This window comes from Haliaeetus albicilla, chromosome 15 (genome assembly GCF_947461875.1).
Source record: "Haliaeetus albicilla chromosome 15, bHalAlb1.1, whole genome shotgun sequence".
Lineage (NCBI taxonomy): Eukaryota > Metazoa > Chordata > Aves > Accipitriformes > Accipitridae > Haliaeetus > Haliaeetus albicilla.
Genome location: NC_091497.1, coordinates 9,023,888 through 9,049,593, shown reverse-complemented (window position 1 = coordinate 9,049,593; position 25,706 = coordinate 9,023,888). Strand labels below are relative to the sequence as shown.

At 40.7% G+C, this 25,706-nt stretch overlaps 1 protein-coding gene across 1 annotated transcript in view; it reads left to right on the top strand.

Annotated features, from left to right (window-relative positions):
• GPC6 (glypican 6) overlaps positions 1–25,706 on the top strand; it is a 532,821-nt gene that overhangs the window by 456,478 nt on the left and 50,637 nt on the right. The window contains exons 4-5 of the mRNA XM_069802468.1: positions 6,390–6,520; positions 14,361–14,504. Coding sequence (XP_069658569.1) covers positions 6,390–6,520; positions 14,361–14,504 — 275 coding nt within the window. The remainder of the gene's footprint in view (positions 1–6,389; positions 6,521–14,360; positions 14,505–25,706) is intronic.

The following is a 25,706-nucleotide window of genomic DNA, read 5'->3' as shown; positions in this document are numbered from 1 at the left end:
GTGTTAGACCACATATATGGGACTAGAAAAAAATAGAAACCTCCTGATAGGAAATTTAAGAAAAGATCTTCTTCCCTTTTTTCCCCAAACAAAATATACCTTAAGATTTTGTAATGGACATGCAATTTAGTATTTTACCATTCTTTGTCTCCCTGAAGACAAAACCTTTTTAGAGACTTCATCCATAGATGCTTTTCTAGATTTGCCTGGGGAAAGCTCAGTGTCCTGGTTTCCACTGGGATAGAGTTAATTTTCTTTCTAGTAGCTGGTGTAGTGCTATGTCTTGGATTCAGTATGAGAAGAACGTTGATAACACACTGATGTTTTCAGTTGTTGCTCAGTAGTGTTTAGACCAAGTCAAGGATTTTTCAGCTTCTGGTGCCCAGCCAGCGAGAAAGCTGGAGGGGCACAAGAAGTTGGGAGGGGACACAGCCAGGGCAGCTGACCCAAACTGGCCAAAGCGGTATTCCGTACCGTGTGATGTCATGCCCAGTATATAAACTGGGGGGAGTTGGCCTGGGGGGCGGGGGAGTCGCTGCTCTGGAAATAACTGGGCATCTGTCAGCGAGTGGTGAGCAATTGCATTGTGCATCACTTGTTTTGTATATTCCAATTCTTTTATTATTGTCATATTATTATTATCATCATCATTTTATTCCTTTCTGTCCTATTAAACTGTTCTTATCTCAACCCATGAGTTTTACTTTTTTTTCCCCATTCTCTCCCCCCTCCCACTGGGTGGGGGGAAATGAGTGAGCGGCTGCGTGGTGCTTGGTTGCTGGCTGGGGTTAAACCACGACACTCAGCCACTGCTGGAATCTCACCGATAATTTAAAAGTAGAACAACACAGTGTGCATGAAAGGAAAAACTGATGTCACAGCCAGACTAACGCAGACCCAAAAAATGCCTTTCCTTATCAGCTCCTGGGTCTTCCCTATCAGACGCTCCTCGCATTTTCTTGATAATAGAAAGGTGTCAAGAAAAAGGAGGCACTGACTGTTGCTACAGGAACTTTGTATTTCAGTCTAGTTTGAGGGGCGTGGGGGGGTGTTGACTTGTCAGATGTCTCATAAATCAGTGTCCTTGTCCCTGCTCCTTTTGTTTCAATTTGGGATTTACTAGGAAGTTTTCTGGAAACCTGCCCTGAAGGAAATGTAACATAAACAGGAAGACATCACTTTTGGTATCAAGAAAAGTCAAAAAGACACTGGCTTGATGCAGTTCCTAGGAAACAGAGGCAGATTCTTGTCTATTTATACTATTAGTCTAGCCATTATTTTGCCTGGAGATGCTCAGGGTTCACAAAACATCATCGTATCTTGAAATTCTCACATGACCTTCTGAATTTTTAAGTTATACAATAAATCACTTAGCATGGTGATCAGTTTTGTCCTGTGCTTCTCATTAAAACGGCACCTATAAAGCTTAAAAAAAAAAATCTGTGAAGTAAACGAAAAATTTCTGCAGGAGCTCTTTCTTATATATTGCTTAAAATAAAACAATGTCCTTCTAAGAGCCACTGTCATATACCTACAGTATTTCTTGGTGTGAACAAGGGAATACAAAGCAGTTAAACAGAGCTGCTATGCTCAGCCGGCAGAGACATTTTGGGGCCCCAGGGACTACACCTAGGACTCCTGTAGACTTGGGTTTTTTTACTGCATCAGGAAGGTCCCCACTCCTGTGTTGAACAACACACATCTAGCAGGAGAGGTCAAGAGCGGTGGCACTGTCAGTGAGCCTGGTGTGCCATATGCTCTGCACTTTCTCCGGACTGTTTTGCAAGCCCATGTCCTCAAGTGAGCAATTAGTCATGTTTATTGTTTCCGAGTCACTAACAAACCCACAACACAAGAATGACTGACCTAAACTGAGTTCCTGATCCACTCACCTGGCAGCTAGATGCCAGCTTTTTGCCAAGTGCTCTAGTATATGGAGAGGGGAGACAGGTACTTAGCCTAAGCAAAGCAGATTTTGAAAGATGCAGAAGAGGTAAAAAAAAAGAACATACGTAATTGAACAATACAGTCCAAGCATATTAACAACATAAAAAACAGGTAGTCAATTAATCAATAGGTTTTCAGATTTTTATAGCACAAACCATAATTAAGCTCCCAACATCTACTATTTGAGCTGACTGAGAAATTATTAAACCCACACACAGTCCCACTGAACTGAATTAGGCTTTCTTTGAGTTCAAGGGTCTGTTGTTGGGAATTAAGATTTCAAGACTAAAGCGTATAGATATTCTTAACTTCATTTTGAAATCTTTCCAGCTTCTCCTTTAATAATATTCGTAACATTTTTAGGAGAAAAAAAGAGACCTTGGCCAACAGTGTTGTGGGTTTTGTTACATGATTATAGATTTAAAGCGCTACAGTCTGGGAAGGACCATTACATCATTTTGACTGTCCTGTTATAAATCTCAGATCATGAAATTTCATCTGATTTTTACTATATTCAACCTAACAGCTTTTATTTAATTCAGTTGCATAGGAAACCTGATGTGTATATATTGTATGTGTTCATATAGAATTGTGCAAGTGAATAATAAGGTTTAGCCCTGGAGTGAGGGTTAGGGTTGGAAAACAAGAGGATGCAACCTAATGAGCTGAGGAAATATTTTCCAAGGGATGAATTCACCTTAAGACAACACACTGTGCAGGGTTTTTTTTTTCCTAAAGATCAATGTAAGGATAGGAAATTCAGTCTGAATTTTAATCTGAGGGCTAACTCAAAAAATCAGTAGATAGAAGCTAGTTAACTACAGTAGTGATTATATTCGCAAGGAGCCTTCATACTCACTCTGCAAGGCTTCTCTCAGTCTAGAGCTGTCAGATATCACCTGGATAGGTTTGACTTAATACTAGGAACAACAGAATGGTTACAGAAAGGGTAGAAGGAAGAGCTCAGTCAGACAGAGGCTAAGAAAATAATTTTGGAGTTCATAGAAGTAGCAATTGCTCATCCTCTTTTGCTCAACTAAAACTCGTGGTACTCCTACCAGAAGGAGACAGGAGTAACCCAGCAGTCCAGTCACTGCTAAATCAGCCACAGCCCCACACACCTGCTGAAACTGAAGATAGAATGAGTCCTCAAACAACATTAGTTTTCCGTTGGTGCAAGAGCTCATCTGAACTGTACAATTGCGCACAATTTCTAGTCTGAGCTGAGCCCTAGAATGGGCCTTACCTGGAAGCACAACTTGTGTCAGCCTCAGAAATAATGTTGCAGGAGGAACCTGTTTTACCTGAGCCCTTCAAGCATCTCTCATCCCAGCATTTAGGCCATTTCTCAGACTCTGCCTCTTCAAATATGTCCCTGTATAGGCCTCTAGTTGAACACTAGTCCTGTCCCACATTCTAGCTCCAAACCAAAAATACAGACTGCTGATATAAAGATGTACCTGTCCTCAATAAAGGTATGGGTATTTCAAATTAAACTTTTCCCTTAACCCATTGGTCCCTTAGCCATATTTCTACAGTGCTAACTAAATAAAAGATTGCAGGGCTCAAATGGCAAGTGATACTGTTGGCCACAGCCTCACTGCTTCAGGCTGGCTTCTCCACAGGTTTGTGTTGTGAACAGCTGCCTGGAGTGGTCCAGGGTCATTCCAAGCCAAAGAGGGAGACAGCAATTAAAGAATATGGACAACCTGGGATCTACTGCTTGATTTTGCTTCCTTCCTTTCCCTTCCCTTCCCTTCCCTTCCCTTCACTTCCCTTCCCTTCCCTTCCCTTCCCTTCCCTTCCCTTCCCTTCCCTTCCCTTCCCTTCCCTTTTCTTTAGCATAAAGCTATAGCCCATGTGATTGAAACATAAACGTGACACTAACCTTAACTTGAACGCAAGCTCTTGAACCCACCATCAGACCTATACCATACTATATCAAACAAGGAAGCTCAACGCAGCGAAAAGCTCACAGAGACCTTTGGCAGCCAGGTATTACATTTCTCAGCCTCTGCCCACTTCCAGTACAATGACTAAGGAAAAAGTAAGTCTATGGATAGGGTTAAGGTTCAGAAAATAGAAGCTGATGAACTAAAGAATGTTTCTTTCTAAAGATACAAACTGTCTAAGCCGGGAAGAGATCTTTAGTTTGCATCTCCGAGAACTATTAATTTTGAAGTTGAAAGCACTTTGCTTGAGGAAAGGCTGTTCTTACAATTAAAGTTGTGATTCTTGTTCAGTTAAGGATGATGCACTTTTCTGCCACGTAGCTAAGATTCCACTTCAAGACTTAACTCAGAACTAGTGCCCCATGCCATCAGAAGAAACAGCAACTAGACTCAAGCCATCACCCATTCTCATGAAGCAATTACCTATTTACTGAACTCTACTTCAACACAGTTCCTTATCCGAAACGTGTACTTGAGCTTAGCACTAGACTTCTCCAACCTGCTAGTTCCCAAACTGAAGTGTTCTTGTACAAAGAGGCACTTAAGCTGTGGGCTACTCCTACAAAAAAACTTTGTGACTGTTTCATGCATTAACCCTAATCTTAACACTAATCCTGAACAAAACCACCAAAATCCAGCCACCATACCTGTGCCCTAACAATGCCTAGTACTGGTTGTGGCAACTAGGATTTAGGCTGATCACATTGCTTGTGAAGTGCTAAGGCATTAATGTTTTATACAAGTCATTCCAAACGTGTGAAGAAGAAAATCCTTTATACTATTCCACACTTACAAATCCTCTTTGCATGTGGACAAATTGCTAACTTACTGCAGGAATCTTTATGTGTGTGTGTGTGCATGTCTATATGTGTGTATATCTGTGTGCATGAAAACTGGTTTGTTTCCTCCATCAGAGCTAGGTGCTGTTTTCACCAAGTTTCCCACTGGAAAGGGTTTAAACTAAAGAATTTTTAAATAATGTACAGCCAAAATAACAACTCTGAAACCAAATTCCTACTATCTCACCATTTCTCACAGTTAGCAACAAGTGCTATATGCCCCACTCCAAATAACTGGCATTACACTCTTTCCAGCCTAAAAGTTCTGTGAAATATTAGACCTGAATTTGCAAGAGTGCTGAGGTACCACATGCCAAGTCATTTCAGTTTCAGTGGGATTTTTAGGCATACATTGACTGATATAAACAACACATTGTAGTCCTCAGGTCAGGCTGTGCATGGGAGTCTATGTCTCAACTAGGGTGAGACGCCAGCCTCTTCTTCCCACACATCCACGCACATGTGCTTCTGTGGGGAGGGAGAAGACGGCCGTGCAGGCTGGCAAGAAGCACTGGGACTCCAAAGCCAAGCACGGAGCTAACAAACACTCTCGTCAGGGCTCTGGGGTGTTCCGTGCCCTCTCCACATAGCTGCCGTGGGACGGGGGCTTACAACAGCAAAGCATGTGGGGGGTCCGTTTTGGGAGGAAGTCTGATGAGTACATTTTGGAGCCTAAGTCTGAGGGATAAAGAAGAGAGCATGTGAAGATTTTCGTTTATCATGTTAAAATCGCAAGTGGCATCTGTTTAAAGCAAATTAGGTGCTCAAAATTTTAAATGTTAACATATGAGACAAGGATCAAATATGATGTTCAAAGGTATAGTATAAATGCAGTTTGTCGCATGGCTATTGCCACAGAAATTGTGATGAATCTGTGTCTGGGCATAGACAAATATATGTGATGTATGGCAAACCTTTTTTAGTGTTACTAATTTCTGTTCAGTTGCTTGTTTTTTACTTGTTAATGAACACAAAAAGATAAAATTATTTTGGAGAGGGCCTCTAATGTAAATTAAGCAAACAATTGTTTTTAAAATCCAAAACACATACAAAGAATATATGTTTCTGCATACAACTTGCAACCATGTTTTGAAGATGTAGCAAGGCAAACATGGTTTATACCTATACGGTATGGCAGAAATCCAATATTCATCTGCTGTTCATATTGCAAGAAAATGAGATCATTAAGGTCAGAAAGAACAGCTGCTTTAATTATAACACCCTGATACATCATATCAAAGTTTTCATCATCTCACACAAACTCTTAAGAACATACCCCAGGGATTCATTTCTATCATCCTGCTTTTTCTCGGGAAGGAGACTACATAAGTACGCTCCAGAGCACTGGCTGCTTTGAGTGGTGTGATGCTGTGTAAAATAATTTTACCCCAAGCTCAATAATGCTATGGCAACTATTATTAATCTAACTTTTACAGTTTTATTCCTTTTTCTGTGGTGGCAGCGGTAGGGGAAGATATATTTGGCAGCTGGGAAGCTGCCCCGCAGGCTGCACGGTCCCGCTGCCGCACATCCCCACAGGCTTCTGCTGGGGAGCGCTCGGTACCCACGGCTCCGGCTGGGGACGCTGGTCCGCCCGAGGCACCCCAAGGTATCCCTTCTTTAAGGGAATGGCTGCTTTGTGTTTTAACAGATGCTATGCTTCTGGTAGCGGAGAGATTAGAGGGACCGTTCAACATTGAATCAGTCATGGATCCTATTGATGTCAAGATTTCTGAAGCCATCATGAACATGCAAGAAAACAGCATGCAGGTGTCGGCAAAGGTACTGTGTGAGTTGCGCTTTCTCTGTTGCTGAATGTCACAACCAGGGGGAAAAACACCTCCACCATTTTTCTGTCCAGACTCTAAGAAAGATTGTCCAGACCACTAGAAATTGCTTTTGCTCATTCGACAGTCCACCAGACTCCCTTTGAATCCTTCGTCTAGTTAAACAAGCTTGAAGTTTTCAAAAGGGAGTGGCAGGGCGAAAAGCACCATTTAGTAAACGCCAAATTAATAGCTGTAAGAGATTTAAGGAAAACAGAGAGCACTGAAAATTGGCGGTAACTTTGTAAGCCATATCCTGCGGAGTACGCTTGGTAACTTCTGCTCATGTCTCATCTGTGATTCTCCTTATTAACTTCCAAACACATTTTGATCTGTCTAGGTCAGACTGAAGTATAATGTGTTTGTGGTGAATACACAAAATGTTCTGTTTAACCTCCTTTAATAGCCGCTCAAGGGAAATACCATTACATTGGACAGTCTCTGATTACCAGACCTCAGTTTGATAGAATTTTGTCTGGATTCTGCCATGAAGATAAACAGAGTTAATGATACCAGCTTCCTCCTTTCCATTTTTAGTGTGTGTACACACAGATCACCACCACCTCTGACCCTCATGTTAATAAGATCCTTTGAATTCAGTAGCAGGTACTGTTGAGCCAACAGTCAACAATTAATGGCTTTTCCTTAATATTCATCAGTGCACTGTGGCTCAAAATCTAAAGTCAACAGTTTGCCAGGTTCTCTGCGTTAGGAGTTTCTACCTCCCATTGATCTCCCAGTAGTCAGTTAGGTGCTGGCTAGACTGCCACCCCAGCCAGTAAATTTCCATTGCTTGGAAGGAAGCTGCCATAGCTGGGAAAAATGTGGGGACAAAAGGCAGCAGGCTGAGGTTAATATTCTTCCTGCCAACCCAAAATCAGATGCTCTTTATGGCCCCAGTGCTGCAGGTTGCTAAGGATTTCCTTCGAGATGTTTTTTACTTTCAACCTATGTGAAGGATTTTGAAAGCAGTCTACATCCTGCCTAATGAGACTTTGTTCTGGCAGCAGTGATCAAGGCGTTTAACAGCCAAATTCTCTCAAATATTTTGGGAATTAAAGGCTAGCTTCAGCAAACTCAGCCCTTACCTCAGAAAAAGAAACAAAAAATATTTTCACTGAAAACTCACCCAAAGCTCAGGTGTATTTCATTTTCCTTTTTACTTGCTTGCTTCTCACAGTTTTTCCATTAGTCAGGAAGCTGCATCCCCTGCCAGAGTCCAGTGATGTCTTGGCACAAGCTCATCTCACTACTTATTTGTAGCAGAGCAGGCTGTTTCTCCTGTCCCTCAGAAATATTTTATTTGCTGTAAAGATTAATAAATCACAGCAATTCTATTTGCAATGTAAAGATTTTTTTCTAAGGGAAACCTTAGCCAATATTTTTTTAAATCTTGAGAAACAGAAACCAAATTATATCAGTGAAATTTATTTTATTATATTTTCATAGATAACAGAGCTGTCTACCCTTGAGGAGCCTTTGTATATTTCTGTGTAGACCATTATTCTCCTGAAATGTGATTTGCTTGTTTTCCTAGGTTATATCCATCTGTTTTCAGGTCTTAACACATGGAAATGTTTTATTCTTAAAGAAAAGCACAAGGCAAAGACTTTGGGTTTAGTGCTACGTTCTCCTATGTCATGTCAGATCTGTAGAGATGATATATGAGTGGACTTCGAATCAGTCATCTGTCGTCTAATTTTTCCCCCTTATACATACTGACCACTTAGAGCTTCAGTGAAAATGACAGATACATTGGCGGATGTAATGGGCTGCATGGAATGTAATTGCAGACCTAATGTAGGAGAAAAGCCACGCTTGTCAATTATTCTGAGACACCGCTCAGAAAGCTTCAGGCGGGGTGACAAAATCATGCTATTTTCTCTTTCTTCAAACAATTTTGTATCTTGCATTTGACTGTACCCACTGAAAATGTGGTGACTAGGAATCACAGCTATTTTTCCACAAGTCAGTCAGCACATTTTTCCAATGGGAAAATGATGATGCACTAATAATGTTATGCCTGCAACACCCACATACACATAGATTATTCTTCACCGCTGACACACAGCTTTTTCTACCTAAAAATCTGGTTGATGTCTAGGAGGAGGCTCTATGCTGTATTCAGTAGAATTTGGGGCCATTTTGTTTCTCTTTTAAAAGGAATGCAACAAATAAAACCAAACAGTTTCTTCCTCAAGGACCCCTCACTAATCTCAACCTCTTTGCAGGCAGAAGACCCAGAGTTCATTTCATCCAAAACCTGCCCCTCTCCTGTTTCAAATATTTACATAAAATTGCCCTATTCCAAAAGTCATTCACATTAAATTGTGCTATCAATTTGTCTTTGTATCACACATGTTTTGTATTATACCTGCTGCAATTATATATTGAAATCTATTTGAGAAAAATAAAAGTATGTTTAATATAACACATTGACTGTACATTACTGTGCATATGAAGACTAAATTAAGTGAGCAACAATGTACACTTTCCAACATAAGAAGTGTATAAAAATAAGCAAGAATGCATGCTCTTATGTGAATGATGAAGTCTTCAATTTTAGACATCAGCAGAAAAATACATCGTGAACTTCCTAAGTCTCCATTTTTATGGTTTGTCCCTCCATTCTTCACTTGATGTAGTACTGAAGGTTTTGTCCAATATCTTTTTCCTATAAATATGCCCCCCTACTCAGCACTATTCTTTTAAGAAATAGTGTTCATGGTTACAGTTATACTAATAAATAAAAGGGGGACAAGGACCAGGGCCTGATCTTGAGGCCAAAGTGCCACAGCCTAATTCATTTCTATGCTGCTGAGCGCTGCCTTCTCTGGAGCTGTTTCATTCTGCCAAGAGCAAGTTGGAGCAGTCCAAGAAAAAGCCAATGAGTTAACAGTTAATCAGTGCAGACAGTCAGGGCTTATTGCTTGAGTTCACGCCTTGTCTTTCATTTCCTCAGAAGACGCAAACCCTCTGTCTTCCACTCTTGATGGGTGCACATCAATATCGAGACAGAGAATTATAGAGATGCCACACGTACCCCTTCTACCTTTGTTCTGCTGACCAAGGACATACAGACTCAGCCACATCACAGTACCTGTCACTGCATAAAACGGAGCACCTCTGTTCCTAGGCCATTAACTTTTCTTGTTTGTGTGCTGATTGTGGTTGATTCTTTTAGCACAGTTCACATTAACCAGGTAGCGGTTAAGTATTACGTTAAGATCCTCCAATTCATCCTGAGGCTGGAATCTTTCTCTGTTCCTTGATATTTCTCTGCAGTCTATATTCAGCACTGGCTGTCTAGAAAGTCTGACCACAAATCTCTAGGCTTCATAGGCTGCTTACCTTGGGTGGCTGTCATGTTCCTGAACGACAGCCACATGAGGTCCTTGCTTTGCCTCAGGGCAAGTCCCATCCCTGACAGCTGCAATCTCTGGAGATGCTTTTCAAAAAGGAGCAATGGTCTAGAAAGTCAGACCCCAAAGCCTTCCTGCTAGAGGAAGCCACACGCTCTGAGTCAGACCCAAGTTTCCCTTCTCCAAAAAAAGGCCAGGACTGAAGATCATCAAAACCAGTTTCCATAGCTTCATCATGTAACACCTGCAGCCATTCTGACGGAGTACCTTCTGCAAACCAAACCTCACAGAGTGCAAAATCAATCAGTCTGGACTGCCCGAGATGCCTCCCAAGACATCAGCACATTCAGCACGTTTTAAGAGTAGGCTTTGCAATCTGGGTCTACCCAGACTTCAGTGGTATTCCCTGAAGATTGCCTCTGGTAGAAGTCAGGTTGCAATAGATTTACTTTGGGTTTCTCCGGATAATGTCTGAGACATGTTATCTTCATTACTGAAACATCTTTGTTATTTGCCAGTGACACCTCTTCGGTATTTGCACATTATAGTGCCAAACTCAGTGCTAAGCAACAGCTTGATTATTTCTCAGGTAAAAGTTTCATATTCTGTATATTGTTTTCCATGGCTCAGTTTACATCCAAGACTTAGTCATAGCATACATTTACCTTATTCTTATTCTCATTCTCCCTGAGGTAATTCAGGGAGTCATATTCAGAGAGTCGTAACACAGAAATGCTTATTTCAATCTTGGCCAAAACAAACATGTCTTGGGGCCTTCACAATCTTCCCATAAGGCTGTCGGTACCATTAGCTTTGATTCCTGCTTCAAGTCAAAGAGTAAATCCTACATCTGTTCCGTTTTAGCGATATAAATGTTTACTAGTTGACATCTGCAGAGATTGCTCATTCACAAGAAGTGGAGGAAAACTCAAAAAACAGCAGAAAAGAGGTTATAACATCCATTTTTCTTCAAAATTGAGAAAATTCCTAATCTGGTGGCATCAGCATAATTGTGTCTTCGTTGCTACTCAAACCACGACACACTGGCCTATTTTCTGCATTTTAAACAGTCTGGTACTATACAGATATGTTTGGCTTCTGTAAGTGTCATTTGGCTGCCACGCCAAATTTTTTCCACTTTCATAAAGGCTATCCCATAACTGAGTCTCACCTTAGTAAGTCTTAAATCTACTTTTATCCAAGCTGATGTATGTGCCATTTTAACCTATATATATATATGTTCCTTTTTGGCAATTACTTCAGCTAAAAGGATGAATGAGCGCCATGACATAGCAGACTACCTGTGCATTATTTATAAGGAGGAAATCTTAATAAAACTACATTCAAGGTTCTTCTCAAAATAGCCCCCGAGTTTCATGTTAACAAAACCTCTTCATTTATCTGTGTTCTTTCCAGAGCTCTGTGCAGGAAAAATATAATGCCATTTCAGGAAAAAATCAATGCCATTCTATCTGAATATGAAAGAGTCAATGGAGCAGAGTCATACACTCAATAAGAAAACACTGAGCACTAGCACATGTCTAAATAACAGAATGACTCAAGGCTTCATAGAGAACAAACTGCTGGGATTCAAAACTTCGAATTCTCCTGGGAAAAGCACTCTTTTTTTTACACTACCTACATCCTAGTCCTGAAGTAGATGCCTCCATTTAGTCAGCTCGATAGATGTAATTCTTCACTGGCTCTGTTGACTTGATCTCATGGCTTCGTTCATATCCCTGACCACAGAGGTCTAGTGCTCTTTGTGACACTCCAGGGAATCCCATCTGAGCTTTAGCTGCAGTTCAGTGCGGAATCGTCTTGGGTTAAGACAGTCTTAACAGGCGTCTCAGACATCCCAGGACGCCACAAACTATTATAGATACTGATGCGAGAGCAACTGAAGGGAGCTTTTGATCTCCACTGTCTAAAATGGAAGCTTAGATGTTTAGCTTAAATATAGACACCTACATATATACCCCTAAATTTAGGTTTCTTAATTTCAAATGGAATCCCTTCTCTAAATTTGGATGCAGTGGACTGCACCAATTATATATAAAATGCAATTTTTTAAAGAGAGTGGATTTATGCTGCCAATTCCCAGCATCTGTAATGAAACACCTGAATATTTTTCCAGAAATTACTCAATATCTCTGAGTAGCATTGTGAAGAAAGCATGTCACGTGGTTCTTCTTAGGGAGTATTTGTTAATTTCAGGTATCAGCTTTATATTCTCTGTTCTGGCACTTAATACTTGGATGCAAATGAGAAGATGTCTCTTTTGCACCCAAAGGTTAGTAACTGAATGTTGTATCCTTTGTGCATTTCTGCGAAGCCATTTAAAAAGTAAATTATTTCTTCTTCTGTGATGTAAAAATTGCTATCTAATTTCCATCTCTATTATTGTCTGGCTTTATGTAAATTTGTTCACATAAAACTACTTGCTACAACTATTTCTATGAAGCTAAATGCCACAAAGTTGTGGTTTTTTTCAGTATGTCATAAGAAAAAATGAAATATAAATTATGTACACGTGCAGTTACTCCACATGGTCATACAAGTAGCCTAACAGTCACACACTGTGAAATTTAAGGAGAAGATAGTGCCCTCACTTTCCTTTCCTCTGAGAGTCAAGTTGCATGTTTTGGATAATTGTCACTTGTCTTTGTAAGCAAATATCTGATTGCTTAATTGACTAAATGGGATTTCATAGATTTCTAAATAAACAGTTATGTTTTCTGCATATAACTTATCTTCAGTCAGAAGAAATATGAATAAACTTTTGTAAGTATAACTGATGCCCCCAACATATATAATTGCCCCTTTAAAATGTACAGTATCATACACAATCATCTATAAATCCTGAACATTAATCTTAGTTGAATTTTCTTCAAAGATTCTTTCCTGATGAAAAATTTAGAACTTTAAAAGCTAAAATCATCTTTCCTGGTTGATTAAATGAATTTATTGTCCAATAGTCCTCATGACTAGAGAGGCTAGAAACTCTTAAAAAAATCTTACAGATATTCTCAAACCAGACCAAGCAGTATTCCACTCATAAATTAAAAATCCCAATGGCTGTACAACAGCTGACTTGCTGGACTTTGAGCCAAAACAGACCTGATGATTGGACATAAATTTAGTAAGAATCAGTTTCTTTCAGCAAATTTTGAATCATTTGGGGCCTCTAAATTAACATCAGAAAACCTAACTAAGAGCCAATTTTAAAGTATCCTGAAAGCAACAAAAGTCATGCCATCCATGGCTACTTCAGGACAGAACCACTCAAAGCAGAAAATCCAAACTCTAAAAATGAAACATGACTGGTTTTGATCACTGGCTCACAGCATAGCTTGTGAGCTTGCTATCTTATTTGCCACACAAAAAGGAGTAATCTGGTCCTACAGATAAAACACAGCACCTGCATAGGAGTTTTCACCTCCACAAAGCACATTAAGACAGATAGTTTGTGTCTGGCCTTAGGGTTTTGTAAAATATATCTTACAAGAAATGGTGATTTTTTTTTTTTCTTCTGAATGGAGACAAAATGTTGAAACAGCCAAAATACAATGGTCACAAAAAAGAAGGATGGTTGCAGAACTGAAAAAGTTGGTATGAAGGCAAAAGCTAGGATCCTTGGGAGAGCACTTGAAAAATTTAACTCTGAATATTCTACCTCCTTTCAGCCAAGCAACTTCTGGGAGGGTTCCTCTGGGATATATATATACTTGATATCCAATAGTCAAAAGTGTCCTCTGTGTCCTTTAGTATCCACCAGATATATGCTACTGAAACTTTTTTCCAAATGGAAGTACATGAAAAATTTCATAACCCTGAACATGATTTTTTATACCCAGAAAACAAACACACTAGCAGAAAATAATTCTCACTGTTGCCCACTCAATATGCCTCACCCCTCTTCTAGGGAGAGATTAGTAGGGAATAAGAAAGTTATCCTGTTATAAGACTATTTCATCATTGACCTTTTCTCTCAGACTACAAACAAAATTACAAGGTAGGAAGAGCTGTGGGTAGGGATTATGAATGAGCTGTGATTCTGGGTAAATACCACATTTTAAAAAAAAACCTAAAACTATTATTAACTAAGTCCTGCCACAAAGGACTTCCTTTTGCTCATTTCTCTTCCTGGAAAGACAGCAATTAAAATGCTTTCAGATGTTAACTTCTTACAATAATCACCTTCCTAAATTAAGGGGGTTTTAAGGTCCCTATATGTTTTTATACCTTCACTGAGCAATTAATAATGCTTAATTATTAACCTGAGTTTTAATGCAGGGCAAGTGCTCAATTCACTATTATCAAAATGTCAGTCAAAGCTGGTTTCAAATATATGAAAGAGAGAGTAAAGAGGCTATAAAATACCAGCTTCCTTTTTTTTTATGATTTTAATATAACCTACAACATCTTTTTCAGGTTTTCCAAGGATGTGGCCAACCTAAACCAGCACCTGCCCTGAGATCTTCCCGTTCTGTCCCTGAAAACTTCAATACCCGGTTTAGACCATATAACCCAGAGGAGCGACCTACAACTGCTGCTGGCACAAGTTTGGATAGGCTGGTAAGGCAAAATATATTCCATTTTCAAATTAATAGAAATGGCTTTGTAATATAGTAGAAGAGTGGTAATCTCCTGACAATTTTTTTTTAATAATTTCATAATCACTCTACATAGTTTCTGTGCCAGCTTTTCCAGCATTCAGTAAATCTTTTTTTCTCCATTGGAAACAGTACAGAATTGCATTGTAGGAGAACAATATGACTTAGTTTTTATGTATTAGAAATGTTAGAAGAAAATAAGCTCTTTTCTGGAGGCCAAAAACCAGATGATCCATGGCAGGTACTTTGCAGTATAAATTCTCTTTGAAAATTGATCTATAGCAATATTTTATGTTTTTTTTTTATTTTATTAAAAATGTTTTTAGGTATTAAAGAAATTTTAGCAGCTAGTTCTTTAACATACACACTTGCAAAGGCACGTTGATTTGTTCTACTTCTTTACTTAATTATAAAATTACCACTGCTTTATTTCCATCCATCTCAAAAATTGACTATAATCAGCTAAAACTTCAGTGATCACTAGTCTTGCTTTATTCATTCAATCATTTTGAAAACAAGACTTTAACATAAGATTATTTTCTTTACTACCAGTCATTGGATTCACATTTCAGACTTTGATGTTCCTGCTATTTATACATCTATAGATTTATAGCAGGCTAATTATTATAGCTGTTAATACTGTCTCAGCAATCATCTCGAGGTAAAGCCAATGAGCAAAATTAAAGAGTCGTAAAGCGTCTGAATCAAACCAGACTGTATCGCATACCCTCCGAGCTTATTGCTGAAGGCTTGCACAGCATTGGCCTCTCTTGCCGAAGAGAGCCGTGCTCAGGGCCGTAGCAAGAGCGAGGGGAGAGGAGCGCCCAGCTGGAAAGAGCCACCCTTCGTTGGGGGTATGAGGTTTTGGCGAGCTGCACTCCCGCTGGGTGCCAGGCATGTGCTGGCTGCACTAGGGCACCAAAACGTCTTGCTATGGTTCTGATCACGAGCCTAAAACGTCTAGAGGTTTCTCCGATATGCAGCTTAAATCGCTGAGCAGGAACGCAACCATACTAATTCAGATAAGGACCTGGGTATCTTCTTGACACCATCATTCAGCAAATTCCTTTGACGATCACAGTAGTCTTCCACAGCGCAAGTCCTTCCAATCACCTGTCTGTGCTGTATTCTATCTACTGTATTCTGTCAATCTTCATGGCAATTCAGCTGGAAAATGACATGGCATTTCTAGTCAAGACGTGGGATTACCCTGCAGCTAAAAGCAATGTTTGTTAGTTCTCTGCTCTTCTGGAAATAATGTAGCCTGGTTATCCTAAAAGGAGAAGCAGAAAAGAAGATGTTTACCTCCATTGTAGACTTGGGTCTTTCTACTGCAGCTTGTTCATAACCCAGTGTAGCATCTCAGGATAAAAATCTGGCTGGCAATACTCGATCCGTGTTTGATGGGATCTTAATTTTACCCTTTCACTTTAGATGCAGAGAACCAGCCCTTGTGTTTTGCTCAGTGCAGAGGCCTGGATCTTAATCTAGAATTGGCCAAGGCGAAGTGAAAGGTCACCAAAGACTGTAGGTTTCAGTCATGCTCTGTCAAAACTAAAGGCTGCAAACGGAGAAAGTGGGAGGAAGAGCATAAAAAGGAAGGCTGGTAGCACAGTTCAGCTTGGAGTACTCTCATGTCGTAAGAACAGTTCAAGCATTTTTGCAATGAAAAAGACAGGTTTAAGAAACATTCCATATTGACATAAAGAGAATACTTCTAAACACATTAATATCCTTTTTTAACTACAAGCTTCCAAATTCTGAGCAGCATCCTGAATAAAGCAGAGACGTCACATGCTGCCAGCCTTTAAAGGCTGTAACTAATGAAAATTGCCAATGCAGATAATCCTTTATAACTCCTAATACCTTGTAGACTTTCAAAGGGGAACTTGAGTCTGTATGATTTAACTAGGTTTGTTCGTGCATCATTTCAGAAAAAACAAAGATCTTAGCATTGCTGCTGTTACTTTAAAAGGTGTTCAAGCCAAATGCCTATTTGTTTTTCTTGCTGGTGATATTTAAAATAACTATTTATGGTCTGTTAGTGATGAGTGTTGGTACGAAATCCATCTCCAAATGGCAGCGATGCCTGTGTTATCTCCTTTCGGGCTGACACCAACAATCCCTCACGTTAGCCTCAAGAAGGCCACTGACCTCAGCTGGAGAGAGGAAGGGCTGTTTATGTGGATGAGAGCAGAAGGCCTTGTTTCAGAGCTGTAATCCCTTATCAGCACTTGGGAAAGGTCACTGCCTGCATCTCACACCAACTTGGGTAATTTTATCCGGAAGGAGATAAATGCGGCACTCCTGCCTCGCAGGAGCGCCATTCAACCTGCCTGCATTAGATCCTCAGGGTTTAATGTGCTGAATCATTCCCTGAATCACGTATCTCTCTTCATTAACTATAGACAGAGCCTGGAGGACCAGCTTCATTGAGATCCTCCTAACCCTTGCATTGCGAACAGGACATAAGGAGAATCCCACTCGCAACAGTTTTCCAGTCTGCACACTGATCATTTTCTATTGCTTGCTTAACACAAACGTACAGCAATTAGCATTTTGCTAGTAGTGCCAAACAGTTAAAGCCCCTTTTGATTATTATAGATAGAAGAAACAAATCTTTCCTTGTGAGTCAGCTGACTGTTCAGTGTTATGTTAATGCTTTTAAAAGTCTATTCTGGAGTTTGTATTCATAAAACACTGTCAGACCACTTAACTGTAAACTGTCATCGCAAAGTCCAAACATGCAGCTATGTAAACCTCAAAAGAAGTGACAAACAATTCTGCTTTCATCTGTCTTTGACAGCATGTCCCCGGAAGAGACCGAGTTTAGAAAATATTTCCTCTGCATCTCAGTCTTATACAAACATGTAGCGTATCTGAACCAATTTTTTTTTACTCCTGCTCATATCCCCATTTAGAAGCTTAATTCAGTTGAGCATATTTTATCAGGTGTGTTGCACAAAGGACCCCTCATAAGAAGCCTTCACTGACATCACCAGTTACTGAACTCATCTGAGAAAGTGCTCCTTCATTCTTGCCTGCACTTGTGTGATTAATCCAACTATTCCATTCCAAGAGGAGGGAAAGTGGTTTTGCTGTGATATTGTCATAGCTGTAACCAGTAACATTTAATAAATAAGACATAGATCAAAATAAATTGTGAGAAAAGTGAAAAAAAATCAAATATCCCCCAAAAGCAGTGGTATCACTGGTTTAAAATGCATCACATGTATTTAGGAAGTTATATAGAGCTTGAGAGAGTTGTCTAAGCATGGGTGTAAAGCACCATCTAAGACACCCCGGAGTATCTGAAACATGGGACCAGCAGATATGGCACAGGTCTAGAGGAGACCAATATACTTCTGAAGCAGCAGTGGGGAGCTGGGTAGAATACGCTGCAGCACCTCAAGCAATTCAAGATCCCTATGCTCAGGCAATTCAATCCCATCTTCACAGCACAGGGCCTAAAAGTCAGGCTCTTTCTGAAGTCAATGGAGAGAGACACACGTCTTGGGAGAGTGATTCACCCCATCTGTCCCAGACACCTCTCACAGACTGGGAAGTGAAAGGCTCAACTGAGATGATACCCACATGTAGATTTGCAACACTGAGATGCCTCGGAGTATCTGAGACATCTAATTGAGCTGGCAGATAGGACAGTAATTTGGGATGCTTATGCCCTCCTGGCCTGGCCGGGTAGAACACCCTAGAGGATGCCTACTATGTGGCGTCCAGGTGGGAGAACAGAACTGAGCCCCAGCTGTTCTCTGCACGTCCCTCTGGGTGGAATTCAGCTACAGAAACATGGTCACCTAATGCTATTTGAGATGCCTGTGGTCTTCAGGATGTCCAAATGTGAAAGGCAAGTTACAGGAGACCTGGCTGGAAGTAAGACAGAATACCTCAGAGCTACTAAGTTCACTTGCTATGCCAATATTTAGGTAACTGGATTCCACCCTATTTCTTTACTGACTGTAACAGAAGCAAAAACAAGGACTTCTCTGATTCAATATAGAGATCCATAGTTTAGATACCTATAACCAGCTATCTAGATTTGAAGTCTAGATGACTGCGGTTTTTACTGTTAACAGAGAGAAATAAAGGTTTTCATTCAGTTGTCTAAACATAGGTTTAGGCAACTGAATTGAGATCAAATATTTATAAAGCACGATTCATCTCATCCCAAAGAATACGTTTAAACAGCTCAGAGAAATCATTCCATATCCCTCTTCTACAAAGAGCCAAAAAGTGACAACCTTAGTCTAAGCATCTAGCAATTACACCTGAAGTTCAGTAAGATAAATACTCTCAGAAATTAAATGTTTTTAACCACTGAGCTCAGCTGCTTCTGTACAGCGTGATCTAAAATTTCTCATTTAAAATCAACTGCTTGTAAAGACTCGTTATCTTCTCTGTGGTTGCCTGTTTGGTATAACCTGTGGTTTATTTTGTTTTGTTTTGTTTTGTTTTTCTGTTCCCTGAATCTGTTTCCCTCTTGCTTCCCAGAGGACTATCTGGAGGACAATGCAACATGGTGTAAGCTTTGGTATTCTTATTCTTCACCTTCATTCCCATTTGTCGTTGTACAATGCTGGGCAAAACACTTCTTAAGTTTCATCTTCACCATCTTTACTTTGTGTGTGTCTTATAGGCTAAAACGCTAGCAGTTCTTTCCGTAATTTTGCATTCTGGCTGTTTTAATTCTGCCCAGTGCCCCGAGCTCCTGGTTCCTTCCAGTATTTTTCTCCCCCTTCGAGGATGATGCTTCACCCCCAGAAAGGAGCACAGGTATTCGCTCTGCGAGCTAAAAGCTGGCGTGAGCGTCCCCACGGTCTCAGAGCCCACGTCCGCGTGTGCTGCCTTGCGGACGCCGCGGTGGTGCTGGGATAGCACCGGAGCAACGGGAACAAGGTCCCCGGCCTTCCTGGGCTCTCACCCTAGAATTGTCCCTGTCTTGCTGTCCGATCTCAGGCAAACCGCTGAGCTTCTCTGTGGGAGCTTGGCAAAGCGGATTCCCTTACGGTTTCCAGCTTTGTAAGTTTTTGTGAACGTTAGAAGTTTCAGACAGGCGGCCGTCTCGGCAGGGTTCAGCACGGCCCAGGGGGAAGGAAGGAAAGAACAGAGCACCACGCAGATATGCATCATCTCACTTGTGAAATACCTCAAAGCATTTAGCTTGGACTATTATATCCTGCGTCTTAGCAGGACTAATTAGTCTACAGAGAGCACCATGCTGATATAGCCATACTACCTCCTGCGTTTGAGCTGCCTCAAGTACCTCTGTATCCACCGCACCACTGTACGGCACAGTGCTGCCTTAATTCAGCTGGAATTTCTCCCGAGAACATACTGCAGCCTGACCTGGCTGGACGTGTATAAAATAATTCCACATTTTCTTTCAGGAGGACATGGAAGCTTTCCTGATTTTCCACAAGGGAGCTGATGCACTATTAGCCATATAATACATAATGCACATGCATACTATGGAGATAGGCAACAAAGAAATTGGCCGTGGCATTTTGCAGGTGATTTACATTCAAGCACAGTATAATGGCTGCATAGATAAGTGGACGAGCACGCACCCAGTCTGAAAAAGAAAACCTTTCATGCTCTTTACCCTGGGGAGGGGGATATATTGTGTCACACTTTGTAGGAGAATGTTCTTTTATTTTCCTTCCTGCCTTCCTTAAAGTAAAAGTAAATAAAGTCTCAATTTCCATGAGCAAAAGACCCTGAAACATTTTTTTAGGAATAGAGCGGGATGTATTTTAAGTGTCCATTCAGTCCTATTTTTTAAATTTTTTTTATTCCATTGTGTAATGATTTTTGTTACAATAAAAAAATGCAGTAGTAACCTAACAAATCTGTTGTGAACAATTCCTTCCCAGTGCTCCTAAACTATATGAAGTAGAAAATACGATTAAAAAAAAAAAAAGAATCTGCTTTGCATTTTAGCTATAAAAGACTAAAATTAACAGGACAGTATGCTAGGAACACATTGATCTGAATTGCCTAGGGAATCCTCTGGGGCACTCCTGAAAGTGGAGTTTGTTTCAGTTTTGTTAGGATCCATTTAGTCCAGAGTCTAGAAATGTTAAATATACACAGTGGTAGCACAATTTTCCTGAGATAGGATGTTTATTCTCAACACTCTACGTCTCAAGAGGCCCTAGAATAAAATCCAGTAGGTATAAATCTTAGAGGGTTTAAAATACTGAGATTAATTTTTCAGACACCTTCTGCACACAGAGGCCATAGGGAAAGATACAAACAATGAGCCTGTAAAAGACTTCATAGCTCGGGAGGTTTTGGTGACACTCTTAAGAGTGAAGATGACAGGCTCATGCGAGTGTTTTAGAAGCCCACTGACTTCCCATAGGCTACTCCCCCCGCAACCCTTAGGTGCTGTGCTGTTGGATACGCCGTTTCACCCTGTGTGACGTTAATCAGCAGATAACTCCTGTAAAACGTAAGGTGTACAGCTCCTCCAGTTTCAGGTTTTGTGTGCTTAAACAGAGTCCTGTTTCTGATTAGCTGTCTGGACACAATATGCACAATGAATAAATATGTTTTACAACATCTGTCGTGGTCATTTGGTGTCAGATTTAGGATTTGTGTGGTTCTCCAAAAATAGGTGTTTGCTTAGTGTCAGGCTTTGTTTATTCTCAGTTTCTGTGTCACAGCAATATCTAAGTAAGTTTAAGTGTGTGCAATCACTTTTTCCCTCATGGTTAATACCAGTTTCGGGTGGCAAAGGCGGATGAATGATGGTGGCTGTCAGAACCCTCCTGGGAGACCTGCCAGAGTCCTGTTTTTAAAAACAGCGATATTATTCCATCTCCCAGCTGAATGGTTCTGCATGCTGCTGTATCTGATGCAGTGCATTCCTAACGCGCGTGAGGCGGTTACTAAGAGCTTTATTACAGTGGTTGCCAATGTCTTCAGGTGGAATGGGTCTGCCTGCTGTTCGGGCCCTGCTTAGTAAGGAAAGACCGTCTTCCAACGGTAACAGGAAAGACAGATCTACCTTAATTAGTTGTCAAGGAAAAAAAATGCACAATCTTAATTGCCGTGCAGTGTCTGCCTTGCCTGAAAAGTGATATGTTGCCTGTCTCATGGAACGCAGTGCCTGCTTGAACATCTTCTAAAAATGTACTTGTTAGTACTAGTTGAACTTCCTTTATCTCATGGGCGTGAAGACCACTGAGAGTCATCATCTCATTTCCAGGAAAGTCTTAGGGGTATGAATGGTATTATGTATCCCTGTTACAGACATGAGGAATACAAAACCTGTAGGCAGAATCCACTCTCTATTACTAGACTTGTCTGCACACAGTAAGACGAAGAAATGGCATAGTCATGGGTCTTCATTTGTTGTATGTTGAGAAACTATGTGATTCCTGAGCTTGGCTATTAGGGTAAAGAAAAGAAAGATACGTAGGGTAAAGTTTGCACATCTGTGCCATATCAAACCAGACTAACATGAAGTGGGATTTATTTGCCCTAGCTTTTCATGTTTCTAATGTTGCTATCAAAGTCTGAGCTATCACCTCATTCCTTTACTAATCGATGGAGAGAATTAGGCACCTCCAGACCTTGCTTAAGATATTCATTTGGAGATGACAAGAATCTGGATTACCCATTTCTTCCCACTGAGTAAGAAGAGAATCTGGATGATTAGCTCAGACATCCAATTTGTAGATGTCTAAATGTAACCGTAATGCTGGGCCTTGGAGTTAGGCTCTATGAATCAAATGCATACAAAGGAGATTTTGGTCTATAAAATATATTGATACATAGTTCCAATCATACTTGTAATCATAACTCATCATTTTGGTATCATCAGGTACCTAGAAGGATGGCTAGTCTCCAACAAAAATAGTTCATTCGGAGGCTGCACAAGTTTTATTCAATGGCAACTCCCCCTTGTAAATCTGGATTAAAATCCACTTCCTTCCATTTGATGTTTTAGCCTCTGTTCAATAAAGACTAGGGGTTTTTTCCCAATATACAGAAAGTTTGTATTATCAGCCTCTGGAAGATGAATCTAAGCAGGAAATTTATCAACACTGCTCTTCCAGCTGAAAGATAGATCACATTTCATTTCATCTGTCTGTGCATGAACCTGTGCAGAAGGAAAAGTGAATTCTTAATGTTCTTGTTAATGCTAAAGAAAGATAGTGACTATATAAACATCCTCTGGACTTTAGCATTTTGACATGATATTAAAAGAAAAAATATGGTTTAAAAATTGGTAGCAGGGCTTGTGTCCCCTCTTGCAGTGCATAAACCATGCTCATTTAGATGCTTGCAAGTAACATGACAGTAACTACGATGACTGACTACCTGCCTGGAGGGTGTTACACTGTGATGAATTCTTGCATTGTTAATATGAGTACAACCAACAAGTTCTAAGTTTCCATATAAAATGGATTTTGTAATATTTCACCAGCTCCTTTGCCACTAGAGGATTAGAGGGTCCTTTTGTGCAAGTGACTACAGACCATAAAATGTCTTTTCAGCAACGAAGTTAGTTGTGTGTAAGTGTAGATACCAACAGAGAAATTAAAGCTTTGGTAATTTCTGAATTAATTGCAAATAGTGATTCTCACTCTCCAAAGAAAAATGTGCTATTGGCAATTAGTCTTCTCCAGCCTTTTGCAGCTATTTTTATCTTGCTAGAGTGCAGCACACAGATATATTGTGAACTCCTAACAGGAGTGTGCAATGCCGGACTCCACTTATAACAAATAGTAGGTTACAGCAGACTGAAAACTGATTTCCCAAGCCAAACATCTCGTATGTTTTTCTTTGGTTGTAATAGACAGAAATTGACATTTCATGGACTTCTGTGTGTATCACTAGTGGTTAGAGGGGAGGTAAAATACAAGGACTAAAAAGGTTTACCTTCATACAAATAGTGACCCTCTTGTGAACTTTCTTTAGTCAAAAACAAATACTTTACATTAGGAAATATTTCCTATATTTTCCTTCTGCTTTCATCTCTTTGTTGGGATAGCAATACAGGATGCTTCTATAAGGCAGTTGCCTGTAAACAGCAAAGCTTGAGTGGCTAGTTACAGATACTCATTGATGGGAAAGCCAAGACATTTAATAATACGGGGGAAGGGGGAAGGAAAGGATTCATCGTATCTAATTTTATCCATCATCAACTAAGGAGGAGTCTAAGGTTGTGCATCTGTTAGCAGACCCAGCAGCACTTTTTGGATCCTAGGTCTGCCTGTGGGCCCTAGAAGCATCACAGCTCCACATCAGGGCAAAATGCATAGCTCCCATATAACCACTCCAGATACTTAGTCACCATGGAAAATAGGAGAACGCCTGCAAGACGTTTCAGCAGATCCCACTCTGGACACTGGTGTGTACAGAGGTACACAGTAATAGAGAACTCCAGCTACAGGATTAGGACTTAGTAGTACGAACTCCTGTCGTGGTTTAACCCCAGGCAGCAACTAAGCACCACGCAGCTGCTCACTCACTCCCCCCCCACCCAGTGGGATGGGGGAGAAAATCAGGGAAAGAAGTAAAACTTGTGGGTTGAGATAAGAACGGTTTAATAGAACAGAAAAGAAGAAACTAATAATGATAGTGATAACACTAATAAAATGACAGCAGTAATAATAAAAGGATTAGAATGTACAAATGATGCGCAGGGCAATTGCTCACCACCCGCCGACCGACACCCAGTTAGTCCCCGAGCGGCGATTCCCCGCCCCCACTCCCCCCAGTTTATATACTGGGCATGACGTCCCATGGTATGGAATACCCCATTGGCCAGTTTGGGTCAGCTGCCCTGGCTGTGTCCTGTGCCAACTTCTTGTGCCCCTCCAGCTTTCTCACTGGCTGGGGATGAGAAGCTGAAAAATCCTTGACTTTAGTCTAAACACTACTGAGCAACAACTGAAAACATCAGTGTTATCAACATTCTTCACATACTGAACTCAAAACATAGCACTGTACCAGCTACTAGGAAGACAGTTAACTACATCCCAGCTGAAACCAGGACAACTCCCTCCACAGTTGGTTAAGAAAGCAGGCATTTTCTGGGCTTAATTCCCAGTCTAATGTAGACATCTGCCAGAGATTGTATTAATAGCTCCGTGGAAGTGCCAATGTTTCTCTGTTAACTATGAAGAACTTCAGGCTTTAAAAGATATTTACCTTACAGAGGGCTAGAGCTGAGTTAGATTAACCCCTGCTGAGCAGTCAATACCTGACGGCTCCACAAATAGCCCTACCGAAGTGAATGTGATTGAGGCTCTTAGAATTTAGGACTTAGGTGTACTCACTGGGGACTGAGTAGATGCTCACAAGTTCACCTTGTTCTGGTGGCTTTGCGATCTGGTGGCAGCAATCATCAATGACCATCATGTACATGTCTTTTTGTTGGTTTTCTTGGGTTTTGCTGCTTCTGCACTGAATGTATGTCATGTACATGTCATTTCTGGTATATAAGAAATGGAATTCACTGTGTCTTGATGTCTGTAATACAGGTGCTCTGTGGAGCTGGGTTTGTTAATCTCCCATGGTAGCAATGGAGAGCTAGTCAAGGTGGTCAGTAACAGGCAGAATTCACTTGCTGAAACGCAAGTGCCTTGTGCCAAGTGAGATGCCCTGAACTCTCTAGGCATCTGCAAGGAGCTAACAGGTGTCCTAAGGACCAAGTTGTTCAGTCTTCTGGATGCTCCAGAGGACTCCAAAATGGCATTAGATTCATTTATTTCTGTATTGAATAAGGGATCTAGGAGCTACTCATAAGATCCTAAATTAGACCAAAAGGAGGCAGCTGGCCACCTGAATAACTCCCTAGACTCCACCTGACTAAGAGGCTGTCCAGAGAGAGGCACCTAGGGCCTTCACGTGAGGGTCTCAGGTATGGTGCAGGACCTATGGGAGACCTGTACTGGCATGTAGAAGAGAGGGAAGGCCTCCAAAGGCAGTGGATCCTTGTGTGCGGGCAACTGAATCCCACCCCAGGTCTCCGCTGTCTGTGGTGGGGTTCTTTGACACCTAGCTCACATGTCAACACCCACACTGAGAGCTTTTAAATTCAGGCAAGACTAACTCACTGCCGGAGCCTGATGGACAACTGACATTGCTATTCATTTGTATGGGAGCAAACCACGTTGCTGATACACAA